At 46.7% G+C, this 17,907-nt stretch overlaps 1 protein-coding gene across 1 annotated transcript in view; it reads left to right on the plus strand.

The window, feature by feature from the left end:
- Positions 1-17,907, plus strand: part of AGBL3 (AGBL carboxypeptidase 3) — a 96,183-nt gene that overhangs the window by 52,204 nt on the left and 26,072 nt on the right. Inside the window, exons 8-9 of the mRNA XM_078769995.1 lie at positions 3,683-3,783; positions 4,314-4,380. Of these exons, the coding sequence (XP_078626121.1) occupies positions 3,683-3,783; positions 4,314-4,380 (168 nt within the window). The remainder of the gene's footprint in view (positions 1-3,682; positions 3,784-4,313; positions 4,381-17,907) is intronic.

Here is a 17,907-nt window from a genome sequence, read left to right on the forward strand (position 1 = left end):
TACAGATGGGGAGGATATATGAAAAATAAACGTTGTGTGTTTTATCATACACTTCGCTCTGATCGTTCGGTGCGTCGTCTGCAATCGCCCAGGCCCTCCGTTCCCGTGCCGGGAGAAGGCCGCACCCGCAGTCCTTTGAGAGCAGCGTGATGGTGAATGCCTTGAATATTAGTACAATCCCCTTGCAAATGCCAGAACACGTGGACGCAATCGCATTGAAGAGGGCGTGGCTAATCATCCGAAGTCAACGGAAAAAAAACCCAATGCAAGCAGCTGCTTTATATTGTCATCACCATTTGTTAACGAGCAACAGCTTCGCCAACTTCTTTCTTCACACTCGCAAACATTATCAAATTACAAATTTTACAGGAAGCAGTAACAAATGACCTTTATTCAAGAGAAAGTGACTCTTACCTCTGATGATGATTATGATGATTGACATATCCCCACAGCAATTATCACGATTCAATTCATAATATAGTCAGGGTGATCTAGCAATATTTATTTTTAAAATACAGATCCACAGAGCTCAGAATTGATGTCCTTCTACCTGAAAACGAATGTTTAGATATACAGAATGCACTTGTAACACGAACTGAGACAAATATATAGTTATATTTCCATTTTTGCTGCTGCCATTTTGGACAATGGCAGTATATAACTGCAGTCTTAAGTTGATATTATCTTATTTTTGGCATCAAAATTGAATTCCTTAAACCCAAAAACCTACATTTAGGAACCAAGATCACCTATGTAGCCTAACTATGAGCAAATATTTGCCAGCATGATTTTTGTTCTCGTCACCTTGGATTTTTCCCCCTTGTGGAGTTAGCCCACATTTTTGCGAGGAGTACCCTGACTCATTTTGTTCAGGATCGCCAATTCATCGAAAAAAAAAAACATTCAAGTGCCTGGTTTTGGTTTAACGGTTAAAGTGGCTGCCTTGAGATCTCAGGGTCCTGAGTTTGAGCCCGTGTCATGTCGTTGAATTAACACCAGGTGGGTTGACTCAGCCCGTCATCCTTCCAAGTTGACGAAATGTGTACCGGCTCACTGGCAACAGGAGGCACTGCATTAGCGGCACGACCACGCTCCCAGCAATGATGCAACCAGCAGCCACAGCCTGCATACTAATCCACCAAACTTCAATTCTTGATCTGAGGAAATTGGTCAAGAACACTTTGGAAGGGTCCTCTACTACTATATTTTGATATCCGCCAACCTTAATTACATAATACATCTTCCGAAAAACTTGTGTGGACATTTAAAAGCCACATCCCAATTCTCTTGCAAAAATGTGAGTAGGCCTTCTTTCTAAGACTACAACCACAACTCCCAAGCAGGCATTGTTAAGATTATAAATCAGATGTGTGTCTCATCGCTTGACAGCCTGGATTATTTTAAGAAGAAGTCTGACACACATATAACTGATATATGAGAAAAATTACACAAACTCATCCTTTTCCCCAAACTGCATGTAGATTATTACAGTCGTGGCCAAAATATGTGGCACCCTTGCACCTTTTTCAAATAACTTACAATTTTCTCACAAAACAAGTTTAAATTGATAAAAGTATTTGGTCTCCACAATTCTTTATTTCAATGTTAATATTACAGAACCTTTGTTTTTGATCCAGAAGTTAATATATCCTTTTAAATCAGAAAATAAATAAGAAATGGCATTGACAAAATTATTGACACCTGAGACTTCATATTTGGTAGCACAGCCTTTGGACAAAACAATGCAGTCAAGCGCTTCCTATAGCCATGAATGAGCTTCCTACACCTCTCTACTGGCAGTTTGGCAACACTCTTCTTGTGCAAACTGTTCCAGTTCTCCCAGATTTGAAGGGTGCCCTCCCCCAACTGCTGTTTTCAGATCTCCCCACAGATGTTCAATGGGATTTATATCGGACTCATTGCTGGCCACTTCAGAACAGTCCAGCGTTTTGTCTTGAACCATTCCTGGGTGCTTTTTGAAGTGTGTGTGGGGTCATTGTCCTGCTGCAAGACCCATGACCTTCGACGGAGACCCAGCTTTCTGACACTTGGTTGAACATTGCGCTCCACAATACCTTGGTAATCTCCTGATGCCATGCACACATTCAAGGCACCCAGTCCCATGGCAGCACAGTAACCCCAAAATGTCACTGAACCTCCTCCATTTTGAATGTAGGGAAAGTGTTCTTTTCTTTGAAGGCTTCATTTTGTTTTCTCTAACATAGAGATGATGTGCTTTACCAAAAAGCTCTAGTTTGGTCTCATCTATCCACAGGACATTCTCCCAGAAGGATTTTGGCTTGTTAAGGTGTATTTTGGCAAACTCCAGTCGGGCTCCCTCAGCAGTGGGGTCCTCCTGGGTATTCTACCATAGAACCCCCATTGAGTTGGCGACGGATGGTGCGAGTTGAAACTGAAGGTCAGGCTTGAATCTGTTTAGCAGTTGATCGACGTGCTTTCTCCACCCTTTGAAGAATCCTTCCCTGCAACCTTCGATCAGGTTTTCTCTTGCGGCCACGGCCAGTGAGGTTGGCTCCAGTGGCATGGGCCTTAAACTTCCTGATAACATTGCATACGGTGGGCACAGGAACATCAAGGTCTCTGGAGATTGACTTGTTGCCTTGAGATTGTCCATGCTTGGCTACAATCTTGTGTCTGACCTCCTCAGACAAATGTCTGGTTTTCTTTCTTTTCTCCATGCTCATTGCGATACACACAGTGACACAAAACAGCAGAATGACTCCTTTTCTCGATTTAAACTGGTTGAATGAGTGATTTTTATATCGCAGGCACCTGCAACTCACCATATGTGAGTTTAATTCCAAAGTAAAGGAGAATCACCTGCTTGAAATCTAATTATTTCTGAGAACTTCTAAAAGGTGCCAATAATATTGTCTGGGACATTTTAGGATTTCTGTGTGGAATAAGCTAAGATTTAGTAATTACCCAGCGCTCGCGAAGTGAAAAGCAGGGTTAAACAATCAGTTGCGTATGTGTGCCGTACGTGTGCCGTGTCTGCATTTAAAAAAAATCATTTTCTCAGCAACCGTTGGTCCGATTGACATGACATTTTACCGTAGGAGCGCCTTTGCCTGTATATTTTTTATTAATAATTATGACGTCATAGGTCATGTGGTACGGACGCCATCTTGGAAAAACGTTACATCTCTATATCTCTCAAACCGCTCAATGGAAAAACAAAATGACGACTGTGACAAAGTGTGACTGTCTGCAAGCCTTTCCTTTCCCAACAATACGCTGTCTCAAGCAAAACACCTCTGTGGCTTCTTCTTTGGGAGATTGTGTTTACCTTCCTGTAATTTATTCCTCCTCTCTACCACGGATGAAAACATTACTGACTTTATCTACGAGTATTATTCGATTAGGTTAGTTTAACATCGCCATCATACACTTCTCTGAAAAAGGATTCAGAAAGTCTTTACTGCTTCCATCAATATTGCAGAGCAGTGGTTTAAGTGCATTGTGTAGAAAAATGTGATGCTAATTAATGTTCAGTGTTATGATACAGCATTTTGGAAACGGAAAAATGAGTAAGCAACAACTCATGGATGACCCTTTGCCTAAATTTATAAACACTCACCAATCATAAAGTCTTCTGTTTTACAAGGTATCCTCAATAGTCTATTTGGTAAACAAATGATACATTCATACCCAAATGCAGATGCAGCAGTGCCTCAAAGAAGTTTCTCAACTTTGTGCTGAAGAGGAGCAGGAGAAGCAAAACCTTTCAAGCACATTTATGCACTCTGGCAGCGAGTCCAGGTTTGTAGTTGGGAACGACATACATCTGCAGTTACACACAAGAAGTTATGTTTTCGTGATTTTAAAGTGTCAAAATGTTTGTTGGTCATTATTACATTTGCTCATGAGTACACCTGAGAAGTACTGAGCAACGGTGACGATAGAATGATGTTGGAGCTAGAATGAGGAAAATACAGGATATTAGGAGAAAATTAACATATGGCTTGGAAATTCGAACCGAAGGATATGATGAACTGGGCCACCTGAGCTCAAAGAGTAGTGCTGTAATGGCATTCGTTCTACAGTCAAAGCATAACTTGGTTGGAACATAAAATTCAATTTTGGAACAGAAAACAAAATCGATTCGTGAGTGTTTTGGGAAGGAGTGGAGGAAGGAAAAATGACTATTTTCTTTTAATGTAATATTACATTTTCCACCAGCATCTGCGACTAAATTCGAAATCCATTTTTGGATAGGTCAGAAAGTTAAACTTTTTTCCTCATTCTGTTTTGAGAACTGGCATTAAATGGTTAACTTATTTGTTTTCAAGCACCTCAGGGTCAGACAGTTCCGAGTCAGATGGATTTCCTGCTCATCTTCAGCCCCTCCTGTCACAGGTGAAATGCTCTTTTCTCGTACGTTGTGCTGTGAGTGTGATTTTAAAGGCCAGATTCACAAATCATTGTGAATAAATGGCTCATTAAAGGCAACTGTGGGATGATGTTGAACATAAACTCTTACATGATATTTCAGTTGTAATTTGGCTTCACCTGGGCAAGAATACCCCGAAATGAGCCAAATCATGAATGTGCTATTTAAGTCTACCCCTAGAGAATAGTATAGGTTTATATATAGGTTTATAGCTGGGTTTTTTTTTTTTTGGATACAAGATCGAGGCTCGTGAAAGAGCGAACATTAATCACACAAAAAGTCAAACCGACACATAAAACACAAAAAATAAGTGGAGCGGTAGACAAGATGGGGAGAGAGGGGGAAGGACACAAACACAACATTTGAGAGCAGGGACATCGGGAGAAATGTGGGAGGGGGAGGGCTTGGGGGGAGGTGGGAGAGGTATAAAACATATATGAACACTGCAAGGACTTCCAGGAAAGAAGTTGGAATTTCCAAACAAAAAAAAAAGAAGTGCATCTGGGGTGAATTAGTGGGGGTAGAAAAGATCAAGGTTTTGGATGGGGGAAGATAAGAGATGGTGGTGAACAGCTGTTTTAAAGACCTGGAGGGAGGAGTGGGATTGAAGGGAGTGGGGGAGTTTGTTCCAGAGGTGGGAGAAAAGGGGAATTAAAGGGTGAAGGTGAGCAGAGAGCCTAGATTTTGGCAGTTTAACCATAAGAGGGTTGCAGGCAGATATTGTGCGACCTGAAGGAATATTGGGGGGACAGAGCACAGAGAGAGCTGGGGAAGCAAGGCCGGAGAGGAGTCGGCAGAAGACAGAAAGACCACCAAGCTGCCTGCGGTGAGTGAGTGAAAGGCCCTTGAAGTTAACTTCATCGCAGGAGATTCCAATGATTCTGAAAGTTTCAACAGCGTGAAGCCGAGCTAGGTGTGAGGCAGGAGCACCAACCCAGAGGGGGAACAGTATTCCATTGAGCTGTGGATGAAAGCCTTGTATGTGGTGAGGAGCTCAGGTATGCCAAGGAAGGACTTTGCACGACGGAGGATGCCCAGTCGGCGACTGGCTTTGGAGGCCAGCTTGGAAATGTGGTTTTCCCAAGAAAGATCATGGCAGATAGTGAGACCCAAAAGCCTGAGCGACAGAACTTCTTGGAGGATTGTTGAGAAAGTCGTTGGGAGGGTTTTCCAGTCTGTCCTTTCGGAGAGACATTGTAAGAGTGTGAGATTTGTCAGGATTGAAACACATGTTCCACTTGTTTGACCAGTCTGTGATTTTGTCCAGGTCTGCAGAGAGTGAGGAGGCTGCAGACTGCCGATCTGAGGGATGAGGAATGGAGCAGCAGATAGTGGAGTCATCAGCAAAGAGATAGAGAGGATTTTCCAGAGAGTCGGAGAGATCATTGATGAAGACCAGAAATAGCACAGGGCCCAGAACACTACCTTGGGGAACTCCAGCCAGAACAGGAAGGGGAGATGAGAGAAATCCATTCAGGGCCACACATTGCCTGCGACCAGAGAGGAAGTCCGCAAGCCATGAGTGGAGATTTCCATGGATACCATGGGAGGAGAGTTTGGTGAGCAGAGCTGGGTGCCAGACCGTATCGAAGGCACGTGATATGTCAAGTGAGACAGCTCTGATTTCCTGTTTGGCATTGAGGACCTCCATCCATTGTTGAGACAGCAGAAGCAACATGTCCAGAGTAGAATGACCTGGTCTGAATCCAAATTGATGATCAGAGATCAAGCCTTGTGTAAAGCGGTCATGTTTGCTGATTTCCAAGATGCTGGCAGATGACCTTGAGCAAAAGAGAGGGTGAAAAGAACAGAGAGAGGGTGAGATAGAGCAGCAGAGCAGGATTTTAGGACCCGTGGGCTGATGCCGTCTGGTCCAGTTGCAGAATCAGAGTCGAGGTTTGACAAAAACTTCACCTTGTCAGGAGAGAAGGACACAGAGCCCAGGAGCAGTTGGGTTCGACTGGGAAAGGTGGGAACAGAGAGAGATGGGTTTGGGACACAATATTTTGAAGCAAACACAGAGTTGAGGCATTCGGCTTTGTCACGTGCAGTGTCAACTGTGTAGCCATTTGAGGTAAGGGAGGGGATGGAGGGGGAACAAACACCAGAAACGGATTTTTAACTAGACGCCACCCGATTTGGAGGAAGGAGACAGGTTTGAGAGATCAATCTTGAGTGTGGAGAGATAGTGCTTCCTGGCACTCCTGAGGGTAGACACACACTTGTTCTGAGCTTGGTAGAAGGAACTGAGATTGCCGTCAGTTGGATTTGCCTTCCAAGAGGCAAAGGCAAGTTGTTTCAGGGCAACTGCCTCACCACAACATTCAGTGTACCATGGACGGGAGGAAGGGTAAGACAACTGAAGACGAGATGGGATAAATCTGTGCATGAGAGAGATCAGTTTACTTTGGAAGAATTCCCAAGAAGAGTTGATGTCAGAGGCAGTGGAGATGGGAGACCAGTCCAGATGATTGATGGCTGCTTGCAGACCGTGCCAGTCAGCCTGAGTGAAATGCCAGACTCGTCGGCGCTGGGGAGGCTCTCTGAGAATGGCCAGAGAGATGTCCACTAATTCCACTGTTGTAGGGTTTGTTTCTGCAATTCGTGCCCCCAATTTCTAATGGCACCCCAGAGCTTCTTTGACCCTTAGGAGTACTAAACCTCCATTAGATTGTTATTTTGTTTTTTTTACCTCCGTCACTGAAGGTGGATGGAAGCTATGTTTTCACCTGTGTCTGTCTGCTTGTTTGTTTATCTGTCTGTGAACAGGATATCTAAAAACGTTGTGGACTGATTCAGACTAAATTTGGTGGAGAGGTTTGCGTATGTGACACAAACGAAATTATTAGATTTTTGTGAAGATTCGGATCTATATGTGGATCCGAGGATTTTTGAAGTAATTCTTCGCCATTGAGAGATAGGACAAAAAAACGATATATAGCATATCTCAAAAAGTTGTGTACGGATTCGGACTACATTTGGTAAACTGGTTGGGTATGTGACAAGGACTAATCGATTCGATTCTGGTGAAGATCCAAATTCGGATCTTGAAACGAGACGTTTTAAAATTCCAAAGTGATTCTTCACCAGTGATAGGGCCAAAAACGATATATAACATGACATTTCAAAAAGTTGCGCACGACTTATGCCAAAATTAGGTGGATACGTTTTTGAATATAAAGGGTTGTCGGTGGGCTGACAAGAACAAGCTGATTTGATTATGGTTCAGGTCCGAATCCAGATCTGGCCTATTAATGGGATACAAAATGTAAACTGTTCAGCTTGGCGGAGGTATGCTCTCTACCAAGTGCCGTTCTAGTTCTTCCTGCATTCCCAATTTATGAAATTTCCAAGCCGTCTATGGGAGCCAGCTGAGACTTTCGGAATGAAATTTTGCATCAATAATTTGAATAGAAAGTATGCGTGGTTGACAGTTTTGACCTTGACCTAATTTTAAGGTCATGACCCAATTAAAGATTAACATTTTTCACCATGACTGTACTAAGGTTTGTCCGATTAGAACGAAATTTCCCTCTCTAAATAGCCGAGAACAAGGCGCACTTATGCTTAATGTAATTTACGCATCATTTACGCATTTACGCTTCATGTAATTTACGCATCATGTCCCTCTGAGTTAAAGGTCAAGGTCTTACACCCCTTGGAGTATTAAAGTACAGTTGAGGTTTTTCTCCATTTTTTCTGCCAATGTCAGGACTTTAGGAATGAAATTTTGCATCAATAATTATTAATGGAAATAAAAAGTACGAGGGCGTGCCAATTTTTTGACTTTGACCTAATTAGGACCTTTAATGTCACGACCCAATTTTCGGCATTTTAACATTTTTCTTTTGGACGAAGTTTGTCGATTCGATTTGTACGAAGTTTGTTGGACGGTCAGTGGTGTCTCGCTGTCTTCTACCGCCTCCTTTCTGTCCTTGCATCCTCTGCACTTTCCGTGCTCTGTGCCACCCACTCCCACTCCCACAAGTTTCTGCAGGGTGCATACAATCTGCCAGAAACCCCCTTCAGTGGAAACTCCCAAAATCCAGACTTCTATTTTGATACCATGACCAAAACCATGCTCACCTACACTAGTTGTTTCCTCTTTTTCCCCACCTGAGGAACCAACTTCTGCATTCTCTTCAATCTCATTCTTCCCTCCAGGGCTTCAAGACAACTATTCACCACTATCTCAGGTCAACCACATCCACAACCATGATCTTTTCTACCCCTGTTAACGACCCCCCCACCCACATTATTACATCATTATACATACTTTTACCAAGTTTGATTTAAATCCCTTCAGCTGTTCTCAAGCATCACATTTTTACCTGACATAACCTCTGAACTTTGACACCGAAATCTAATTAGTTCATGATACTACATACTTATACCAAGTTTGGCTAAAATCCCATCACTGGTTCACAAGTTAGCGCAGTAACATAATTGTTACCTAACGGGACTTCTGACCGTGTGTGTGTGTGTGTGTGTGTGTGTGTGTGTGTGTGTGTGTGTGTGTGTGTGTGTGTGTAATATATAATATATTGTTGCGGTTTTGTGTTTTACAAATAAAGGTTAATTTCCCCTCATAGTTTCGTCACACTACAACGTAGCCTCGCGATAGTTCAGTTATTTCATAGTAACTGTAAGAGTAGTCCTTTTCCTGTGTTAGTTTTGTGTTGAGTAGAATAATGAGAGTTAGGTTTCCTTCCAATGCTTTATGCTGCCTCGATACTTTGAGTTTTGGCGCAAAATACCACGAGGCCGGCCTGACAAGTCGATCCAGGCCGAAGGAAGGCGGGGCAGGAGAAGTGGGAGTGACCGGTAAGCATGAGCCGCCAATCAGGGCTCGAGGGGAGTGGCTTAGCACTGCGGCAAAAGGCATGGTTTGGAACATTCGATACGGGCCAGGGCGGAACCATATATCCCTGTGCCCGAAGCCCCCACCTGAGTTCTGAGGAGAGGTGCGCTGAATAGAGTTATGAGTAGGACGTGCGTTGAGTTATGAGCTCGAGTTGTGAGCCGGGGTCCTCTGTTGAATTGAGTTACAAGTTGAGTTTGCGGTTGAGCTTGAGTCAGATCCTCCGTTGAGTTACGAGAGTGAAAGCGCGCCGTTGATTAATCGCACTGTGAAGGACTGCCGTGCCTGGCGAGAGACGCGCGTATATTTTCCCGCCTGCCTGACTTTGTTCGAGATACGCGCAGCGATGATCCCTCCCGCCTGCCTGCCTGCCTTCGTCGAGGGACGTGCTGTGACCGGCAAAGGGCCACGCCGGGTGAGCTGTTCCTGAACGACAAAGCCGGCACGTCCAGCGCATGAACTTTTCCTCCTTCATCCCCCTGAATGTGTGAACCGGCCTGTGTCTGGGGAATAAGCTAAGACTGTATAAGATCTTCCCTGTGTCTCTGTTCTTCCACCGATCATTGTAAATAATAATTAAACGTGTTATTTCTTTGATTCGACCGTTTCGTCCCTTCCATTATTGACTGAGCGTGGTACGAATTATATCGCTCTAATCGGGTTCCAATACCAAGGTAACTGCACGGACCACGTGGTGCGCCATCTGCTTGGGTGCACTCAAATTATGTGTGGTTCGTGCGAGACTTGATCCCCTCTTCCGCGGCGGCGTGGGTACTTAGGTACGTGCGAGGATTGTCCCGAAACCTTGTCCCGCGTCTGACCGGAAGTGGCGACTCAAGTCTCGCGGTTGCGACGACCCAAGGAGAACAAGGGGCTTAATCTCCCCTTGGTAAGGGAACGGGGGTCGCGCAAAACCGTAACAATATGTATAATAGGTCACGTATAATATATTGTAACGAATGTGGAAACGTTACAATGTGAACGTTACAAAAGTATGGTAACATCCTCGTAATGTAAATAATGGTCGCAGCCGTCCTAGTTAATTCCATGAAACTTACACGCAGGTCACGATATATCTTTTAAATAGTGTATTTCCTTATTCCATGTAGACTAAATATGTGTTTCCCACTAGATTGACTTTGCATTGTATCGAACAAAATAAGCGTAGGCCCTTCCAATTTCCCCAAAACCTCCCTTCAAATTGCCTTCCGCATTTTGGGTGGTTTTCTTCAACCACCATTGGCCACGAGGTAGGGTTGGGGAAGAAAGGCGTGTCTCCACCTCGTCATAAGAGGGAAGGAGTGAACCAGCCCTAACAGCCAATCAACACCGCGGTGAGCGACCCGGTAGGCGTGCCCTCGGAGTCGGCGGCTTGATTTCGTTCGAGGTGATAAAAGCGACTGTAAGGGACTGCTTTACGAGATGACTTGGCAGAGGCCTTGAGAGAGGCCTTGGGAGATGACCCTGGGAGATGAGCAAAGAGGCTGCACCAAGAGGAGCGGTGAGATGCGAAACGCTCCAAGCCAAAGAGGAGAGGTACTCGGCAAGGAAACCAGCTTTGGAGAGACGCGCTGAAAGGAGGGAGACGGCTCCACCCCAAGAAGAGGAGCAGGTGTGCCGAACCAGCGCGTGACGTCTACCGCAGCGGATACACGACGGAGGGTTTCCCGCCAAAACCGCGAGGAATTGCGAGCTGCGGCCTCCCGACTTTGCCTCCCTCTCAAGAAATCCACCTCAAGCCCTACCTGCCTGCATTATCCCCTGTGTAAGTGTGAACGTCCTGTCCTGCTCGTTGTCTTGGGGTTAAGTAAAAATGAATAGTGTAAGTTAACGATTCGCTGTGTTACTGCTTCTTCCATCCATTGCTGTGTGTGTATAATAAAGCTGTTCTTCCTCCGTATTCTTCTTCTTATTATTTTCCTTCTCTTTCGGTCGCTTTAGAGATTTCCCGATTGAATATCTGTGGGGCGATCTGGTCAACGTCGGGTGGAATCGGGTTCTAATCGGGGAGTAACTGTTCGGACGCGGTTAAATACACCACCGCTCGGTCAATATAACATCTAAAGCCGCGTCGGTAACAATTGGTGTCGAGGAGTTGGATTCGGACCTGGGACTAAATTTGTTAGGCCCAAATTTTGGAACACCAATTGTACTATTAGAGTAACAATTGGTGTCGAGGAGTGAAATCGTACCCGAAATCGGACCCGAAGCGCGCTTAACGCGCTCAAAATTTGGAGCTGCTGGAAATTTGTGTTGTTTTAAAGCAAAACCCGAATTTTGAGATCGCGCCATGGACAATCAAGGCGATCGGATGTCGGTGGGAGAGATAGACAGAGTGGAATCGACCCAGGATCTAGGGGAAATGTATGTGGATGAAAGGGAGGAGGAGAGCAATGAGGAGGCGGTTGAGGGGGTATCAGGCGCACCAAATGGCGTCCTCGCGCACGTGGGCCTAGCGGCACCAAATTTTGCCGCGGCCGCTACCGCAGCAGCGCCGCTGGTGGATTTGAACCTTTTTATGATGCAAATGAAGGCCCTTATGGAAAAGAATAGTGAGCAATTGGGAGACCAAATTAGAGGCTTGAAAAGCAGTATGGGAGAGATGGAGGGCCAATTGGGGGTAATGGGAAACCAAATGGGGGTAATGAGGGACGAAGCGAGGGGTACTGGTGAGGGGTTAGACAAGAAATTTGGGAAGTTAGACAATAATTTTGAGGGGTTAGACAACGGGATAAAAGAGGTGAAACATGGGTTAACGGGGGTGGAAAATAGAATGGCTGCCCAGGAGAATCAGATAGAGGGGATGAAAAATGGGTTAATGGGGTTAGAAAATAGGATGGAGGACAAATTGCGGGAAATAGGGGAACAATCTGCCAGGGAAATCAAACAAATGGGAGAGCAGATAGAGGAGGTGAAAATCGGGGTAGAAACCAAACTGGATGCTCAGAGGGATGAATTGGGACAGATGAGGGTGGCATCTACAAAAGAGATGGAGGAAATACGACGAGGGGTAAGTGAGGAGGTTTCGGGGCTGCGCGAGGAGGTAAAGCGAGGTGAGAAGCGTATGGAGAAAGAGGTGAGAAATAATACGGCAAAGTTACAAGGGGGAATAGAAGATCTGACGGAGGAGGTGGAACAGCTGACGGAGGGACAAACGAAATTAGTGGAGCAGGTGCAAAGGAACACTGCAGTACTCGGAGGGTTAAAGGCGACACAAAAAGAAATTAAAAACGAATTAATAGCGACACAGAGGCAATGTCAGATGGTACGGGAGGAACTGACAATGAGGGTGGACGAGGTGACAGAGATAATGGAGACAAAGGACCGGCAGGTGAGGATGCACATAGAGACGGTCACGGTAGCCTTAGAGGACGAACTTGAGGAGACGCACCGAGAAATAAAAGAGGTTAAACAAAAATTAGAGGAAGTGGAAGAAGAGGTGAGTGAAATTAAGAAGAGACGGACAGAAACTAAGAGAGAAATAAAGGAGGAGATAGCGGAATATGTACAAGGTCGGTGCTCAACTCATAATGTGATGCTCACTAACCAAATAAAGAGTTTGCAGGTGGCAAAGGAGGTGCGGAGACAAGGTACGGAGGTGAGTGGCAATGTATATGATGTGAGGAAAGCTTCAGTCGGCTTGGGGATTGGTTTGGATCCGGGTGTTCGTGAGAGGCCGTTGGTGAAGTGTGTGACAGGTCAGGTGTGCAAAAAAAGAGGTGTGCGAGAATGTCCGACCATGGGGTGTGTGAGGAAAAAGTGCACGCCAAGGAGTGAGTGTGCTGTCAAGAGTGAGTTGGTCGAAGCGCGTGTGCGAGGGGGTACATGGAAGCGCGGTGTGGTGAGTGTTACGGAGGAAGTAACGAGAGAGTGTACACCTGTGGTGAGTGTTACAGAGGATGTAACGAGAAAGTGTACGTCTGTGGTGAGTGTTACAGAGGGTGTAACGGGAGAGTGTGCGTGAGAAAGGTGTGTAACGGACAGGTGCATGAGGAAAGAGTGCGTTGTCAAGAGTAGTGGTGAGAGTAGTGAGAGTGACAAGGAGCGTGAGTTGGTTGTGACAGGTGAGCGAGGATGTACACCTGGAATGGAAGGATGCACACCTGGAATGGTAGAGCGTGTGTGGGAAGGCACATTTGAGTTGGTAGTGAGGCACGTGGTTGGGTGTGCGAATGAGAGCACACCTGTGATTGTCACAGAGGAAGTGACCGAGGAGGGGGCGTGAAGAGGTGTGTTGGTGAGGTGTGCGACCAACGAATGTGTGCCAAAGTGTTCGGTGGTCAGGTGTGTGACCAAGTCGGCGAGCGGAATGAGTGTACCGAGGTGTGTAAGGAAAGGTACGAAGAGAATGGGAACAGCTGCATGTATGAGCAAGAAAGGGGTAGCGTATGCTTGTAAGAATCCAGGTGAAGCGTCGACGGTAACCAGGTTAGAGGTTAGAACGACTTATAGCCGAATCGGGCCCTCGGTGCGCGTCGGGCAGCTTCGCGTGCCGCGAGGACCAGCGGGGATCCGAACCACGGCGGTTTCGAAAGAACCGCCGTACGCGATCCACGCTGTGCCTCGCTTGGAACGGCCGCGTCCGGGCTCCACTAGGCGGAGCGGGCAGCTGGATAGGAAGGGTCGTTATGGCGACCACGTTTTGTTGAGACGTGCCGGCAGGTCGAGATCGGGACATTGGATGGCTCCACGCCGAGGTGGTGCGTGGGATCTCGGCCCGGGTAAGCCCCCGCCCCTGCCCCGAATGCGGGACGCATCCAGCCGCCGGCACAAAAGAATCCGCGTTCATTGCTCGGCTGTACGAAGCCGGGCTGTAGATGTGAATTGGCGCACCGAGAGGATGTAATAAGTAGACGGGTGATGGTGATAGTGATAGTGATTTAATACGAAATTTAGAAAAGTGAGTAGAATTGGCGGTAAATGGAAAATTTTTGAATTGGTTGGAATCTGGACGAACAAAATTGATAGTGAAAGACCCCCGATGTGGTGGGATGGCAAATCCACCATCCCTCACAGTGGGGGCAAATGCGCAATAGTTTATGGGGTGGCTATGACAACCGAGCCAGGGAGGGCTTGGATAATTGTAGGGATCTAGCGAAGATGACATTAGGTAACGTTAAGTTTAGTTAGTGACTGATACCTGTAGTGGGGACGCAGGTAGATTAGTGTGGATTATAATGACGTGGGAGCGCAATAGTTTAAAGGGACGACTGGGAAGCGCAAGTTTCAGAGGGGAGTAGTTAGCTGAGATGATGCCGTGTGTGTGAGGATTGAACAGGTGAGAATGGAACAGGTGTGATTGCACAGGTGTGCAACTGAACAGGTGTGTGGAGCAGTGTATGAGGGAGTAGTGGTGATTGCGTGTTGTGTTGACCAAATGGTCCAGGAAGAAAGGAGGGTGCAGGTGGCACCAGGTGTGAGGGCACAGGTGTGCAACAACAGGTGTATGTGGCTGTGTGGAATAAATGGTAGTGTGGAATATCTGGAGTATTGGAATGGATGGTCGTGGAGTGAGAATGGTGGAAATTGTGGAGTGGATGGTGCGAAGGTGTGAATGGGGGAAGAGTGGACCCCCATCACGGATACCCGGGGCGGGTAGTGTAAGTGTTAGGTAGAGGGTACAGGTAAATTGTGGTTGGATATTGGCATCTGTGGTGCGGGTGGCAGAATGGTATGTGGATGGGTGCATTAGTGTTGTGGAAATGGCTGGGCGTGTAGCCTGTTAGTGTGTGTAGTTGGTTTGGGCACTCCACCACTGTGAGGATGTCGGCCAGGTGAGGCCGCAGGTGGGCTCTGGGAGCCGGTAGTAGTTGTTGTGGATGGGGCCCGAGGATCCGGAGGACGGACCCGGGTAGCCCAGTGCCAGAGGGCACCATGGGGTGACAGAGCCAGGAGAGGGGCTGTCCCCAGTTAGTTAGGTTAGGGTGAGGAGCTAGGTAAGCTCGGGTGGCAACTACAGTGGTGGAGGTGTGCAGGTGGGTAGACCTGTTGGGAGAGCTAGACGTCGCAGCCCAGAAATTGTGCGAGGGCACCGGGAGATGAATCGGGGGAGTGAGACCCCAAATTGAGAGGCACCACAGTTTGGTCAATGGGAATTGGTTTTTAGAACCCATAGTGTAAGTTGGCCAATGGATTGGCAGGGAAAGACCCCGGGGTAGTGTAAAGTGTGTTAAAGTCATTTAGAAAATAGTTAGGATGAAGGATCTCCTCGCACCATCTGCATCCACTCACCTGAGGTGACAGGTACTCCACACCATGCCATGTTTTGATTATTTTTTTATGATGCAAATGTTTGGATTGTGAGACGCATCATGACGTGGGTGTGACATTGTGCGTAATTCCATCTCTCCCTCCTTATGAGGATTGATGATGAATTGGTGATGGCAAATTTTGAAGTAGAGGGATTGTGGTGACGAATTTGGTTTCGGGGAAATATGGGGAAGACGTGACAGTAGTGACGAATTTGTAAATGTGTAGATTTTGTACATATGGGGTAAGGGCAAGGGTAGGTGACAGGGGGGTGACGTACGGTAGGGACGAGCTTTCTCACTTCGCCCTCCGTACGCATTTCGCCTTGCATTGCCTTATTGACGTGTACCCTTGTGACCTTACCCCTCGCTCAATTGTCTTTCTTTTGTCTCCCACATGACCTGTGCGCCATTGGGTGCCGAGGGGAGCGTGCGTGAGGTGGCCATTGTGCGCCCGAGATTCCCAGAACCAGCATGCATTGCATTGATGTACCACTGTATGGACCGCTGTTCTGCGGCCAAGTACCACTTGATGGACCCCAGGTTCTGGGGCAGGGCACCTCGGTTGGAGACCGGCCATAGTGGCCAGGGAATCTTGCTTGCGGACCTCGGTAAGGTGGCACCTATGCCAAACAGGTGGACCACCCTTAGTTGGCCCCTGAGGCCCTAAATAAAAATGGACACAAGTTGTGCTTTTTATTATTTCCAACTAGGCCGCATGAAGCCAGAAGACGTCGGGAAGAACATCGGCCCAGCAGAGAAAGAGAAGACCACCACCAGTTGTTTTGTTGTGTTTATTATGAACCATGGTGACTGCGCACCGGGTGGTGCTTTTGGTGCTTTGTGGTGCTTTTGGTGCTTTTGGGTGCTTTGGTGGTATTGGTACTGGTGCATCGATGCAATGCGTGCTGTCTCCTCCCTCCCAACAGGAATTTCTTTCTCTTGTTCCCTAAAAAGAAAAAAAAAGAAAAAAACACAGGTCCTGGGTTGCGTTGTAAATAAGAAATCACGTCATTGTAAATAATGCTCCCCACCGTAAATGTATAGTTTGAGAATAATTCCGTAATTCGGTTAGCTGTGGGCTTGAGTCTGTTAGACAGGGTGCAATGCAATAGGGGGACATACTTATTTGTGTTTTAAGATTGTCACACTCAGGGTCAGGTTAATTGTAGAGGGAATTACACCTACGTGTCACACTAAGTTAAAGTTTAGTAGGCCCGAGTACGGGCCTGAAGAAAGGAGGGTGCAGTGTAACGAATGTGGAAACGTTACAATGTGAACGTTACAAAAGTATGGTAACATCCTCGTAATGTAAATAATGGTCGCAGCCATCCTAGTTAATTCCATGAAACTTACACGCAGGTCACGATATATCTTTTAAATAGTGTATTTCCTTATTCCATGTAGGCTAAATATGTGTTTCCCACTAGATTGACTTTGCATTGTATCGAACAAAATAAGCGTAGGCCCTTCCAATTTCCCCAAAACCTCCCTTCCAATTGCCTTCCGCATTTTGGGCGGTTTTCTTCAACCACCATTGGCCACGAGGTAGGGTTGGGGAAGAAAGGCGTGTCTCCACCTCGTCATAAGAGGGAAGGAGTGAACCAGCCCTAACAGCCAATCAACACCGCGGTGAGCGACCCGGTAGGCGTGCCCTCGGAGTCGGCGGCTTGATTTCGTTCGAGGTGATAAAAGCGACTGTAAGGGACTGCTTTACGAGATGACTTGGCAGAGGCCTTGAGAGAGGCCTTGGGAGATGACCCTGGGAGATGAGCAAAGAGGCTGCACCAAGAGGAGCGGTGAGATGCGAAACGCTCCAAGCCAAAGAGGAGAGGTACTCGGCAAGGAAACCAGCTTTGGAGAGACGCGCTGAAAGGAGGGAGACGGCTCCACCCCAAGAAGAGGAGCAGGTGTGCCGAACCAGCGCGTGACGTCTACCGCAGCGGATACACGACGGAGGGTTTCCCGCCAAAACCGCGAGGAATTGCGAGCTGCGGCCTCCCGACTTTGCCTCCCTCTCAAGAAATCCACCTCAAGCCCTACCTGCCTGCATTATCCCCTGTGTAAGTGTGAACGTCCTGTCCTGCTCGTTGTCTTGGGGTTAAGTAAAAATGAATAGTGTAAGTTAACGATTCGCTGTGTTACTGCTTCTTCCATCCATTGCTGTGTGTGTATAATAAAGCTGTTCTTCCTCCGTATTCTTCTTCTTCTTCTTTTCCTTCTCTTTCGGTCGCTTTAGAGATTTCCCGATTGAATATCTGTGGGGCGATCTGGTCAACGTCGGGTGGAATCGGGTTCTAATCGGGGAGTAACTGTTCGGACGCGGTTAAATACACCACCGCTCGGTCAATATAACATCTAAAGCCGCGTCTGTAACAATATGC

Source organism: Myxine glutinosa, chromosome 1 (genome assembly GCF_964187855.1).
Source record: "Myxine glutinosa chromosome 1, kmMyxGlut1.1, whole genome shotgun sequence".
NCBI lineage: Eukaryota > Metazoa > Chordata > Myxini > Myxiniformes > Myxinidae > Myxine > Myxine glutinosa.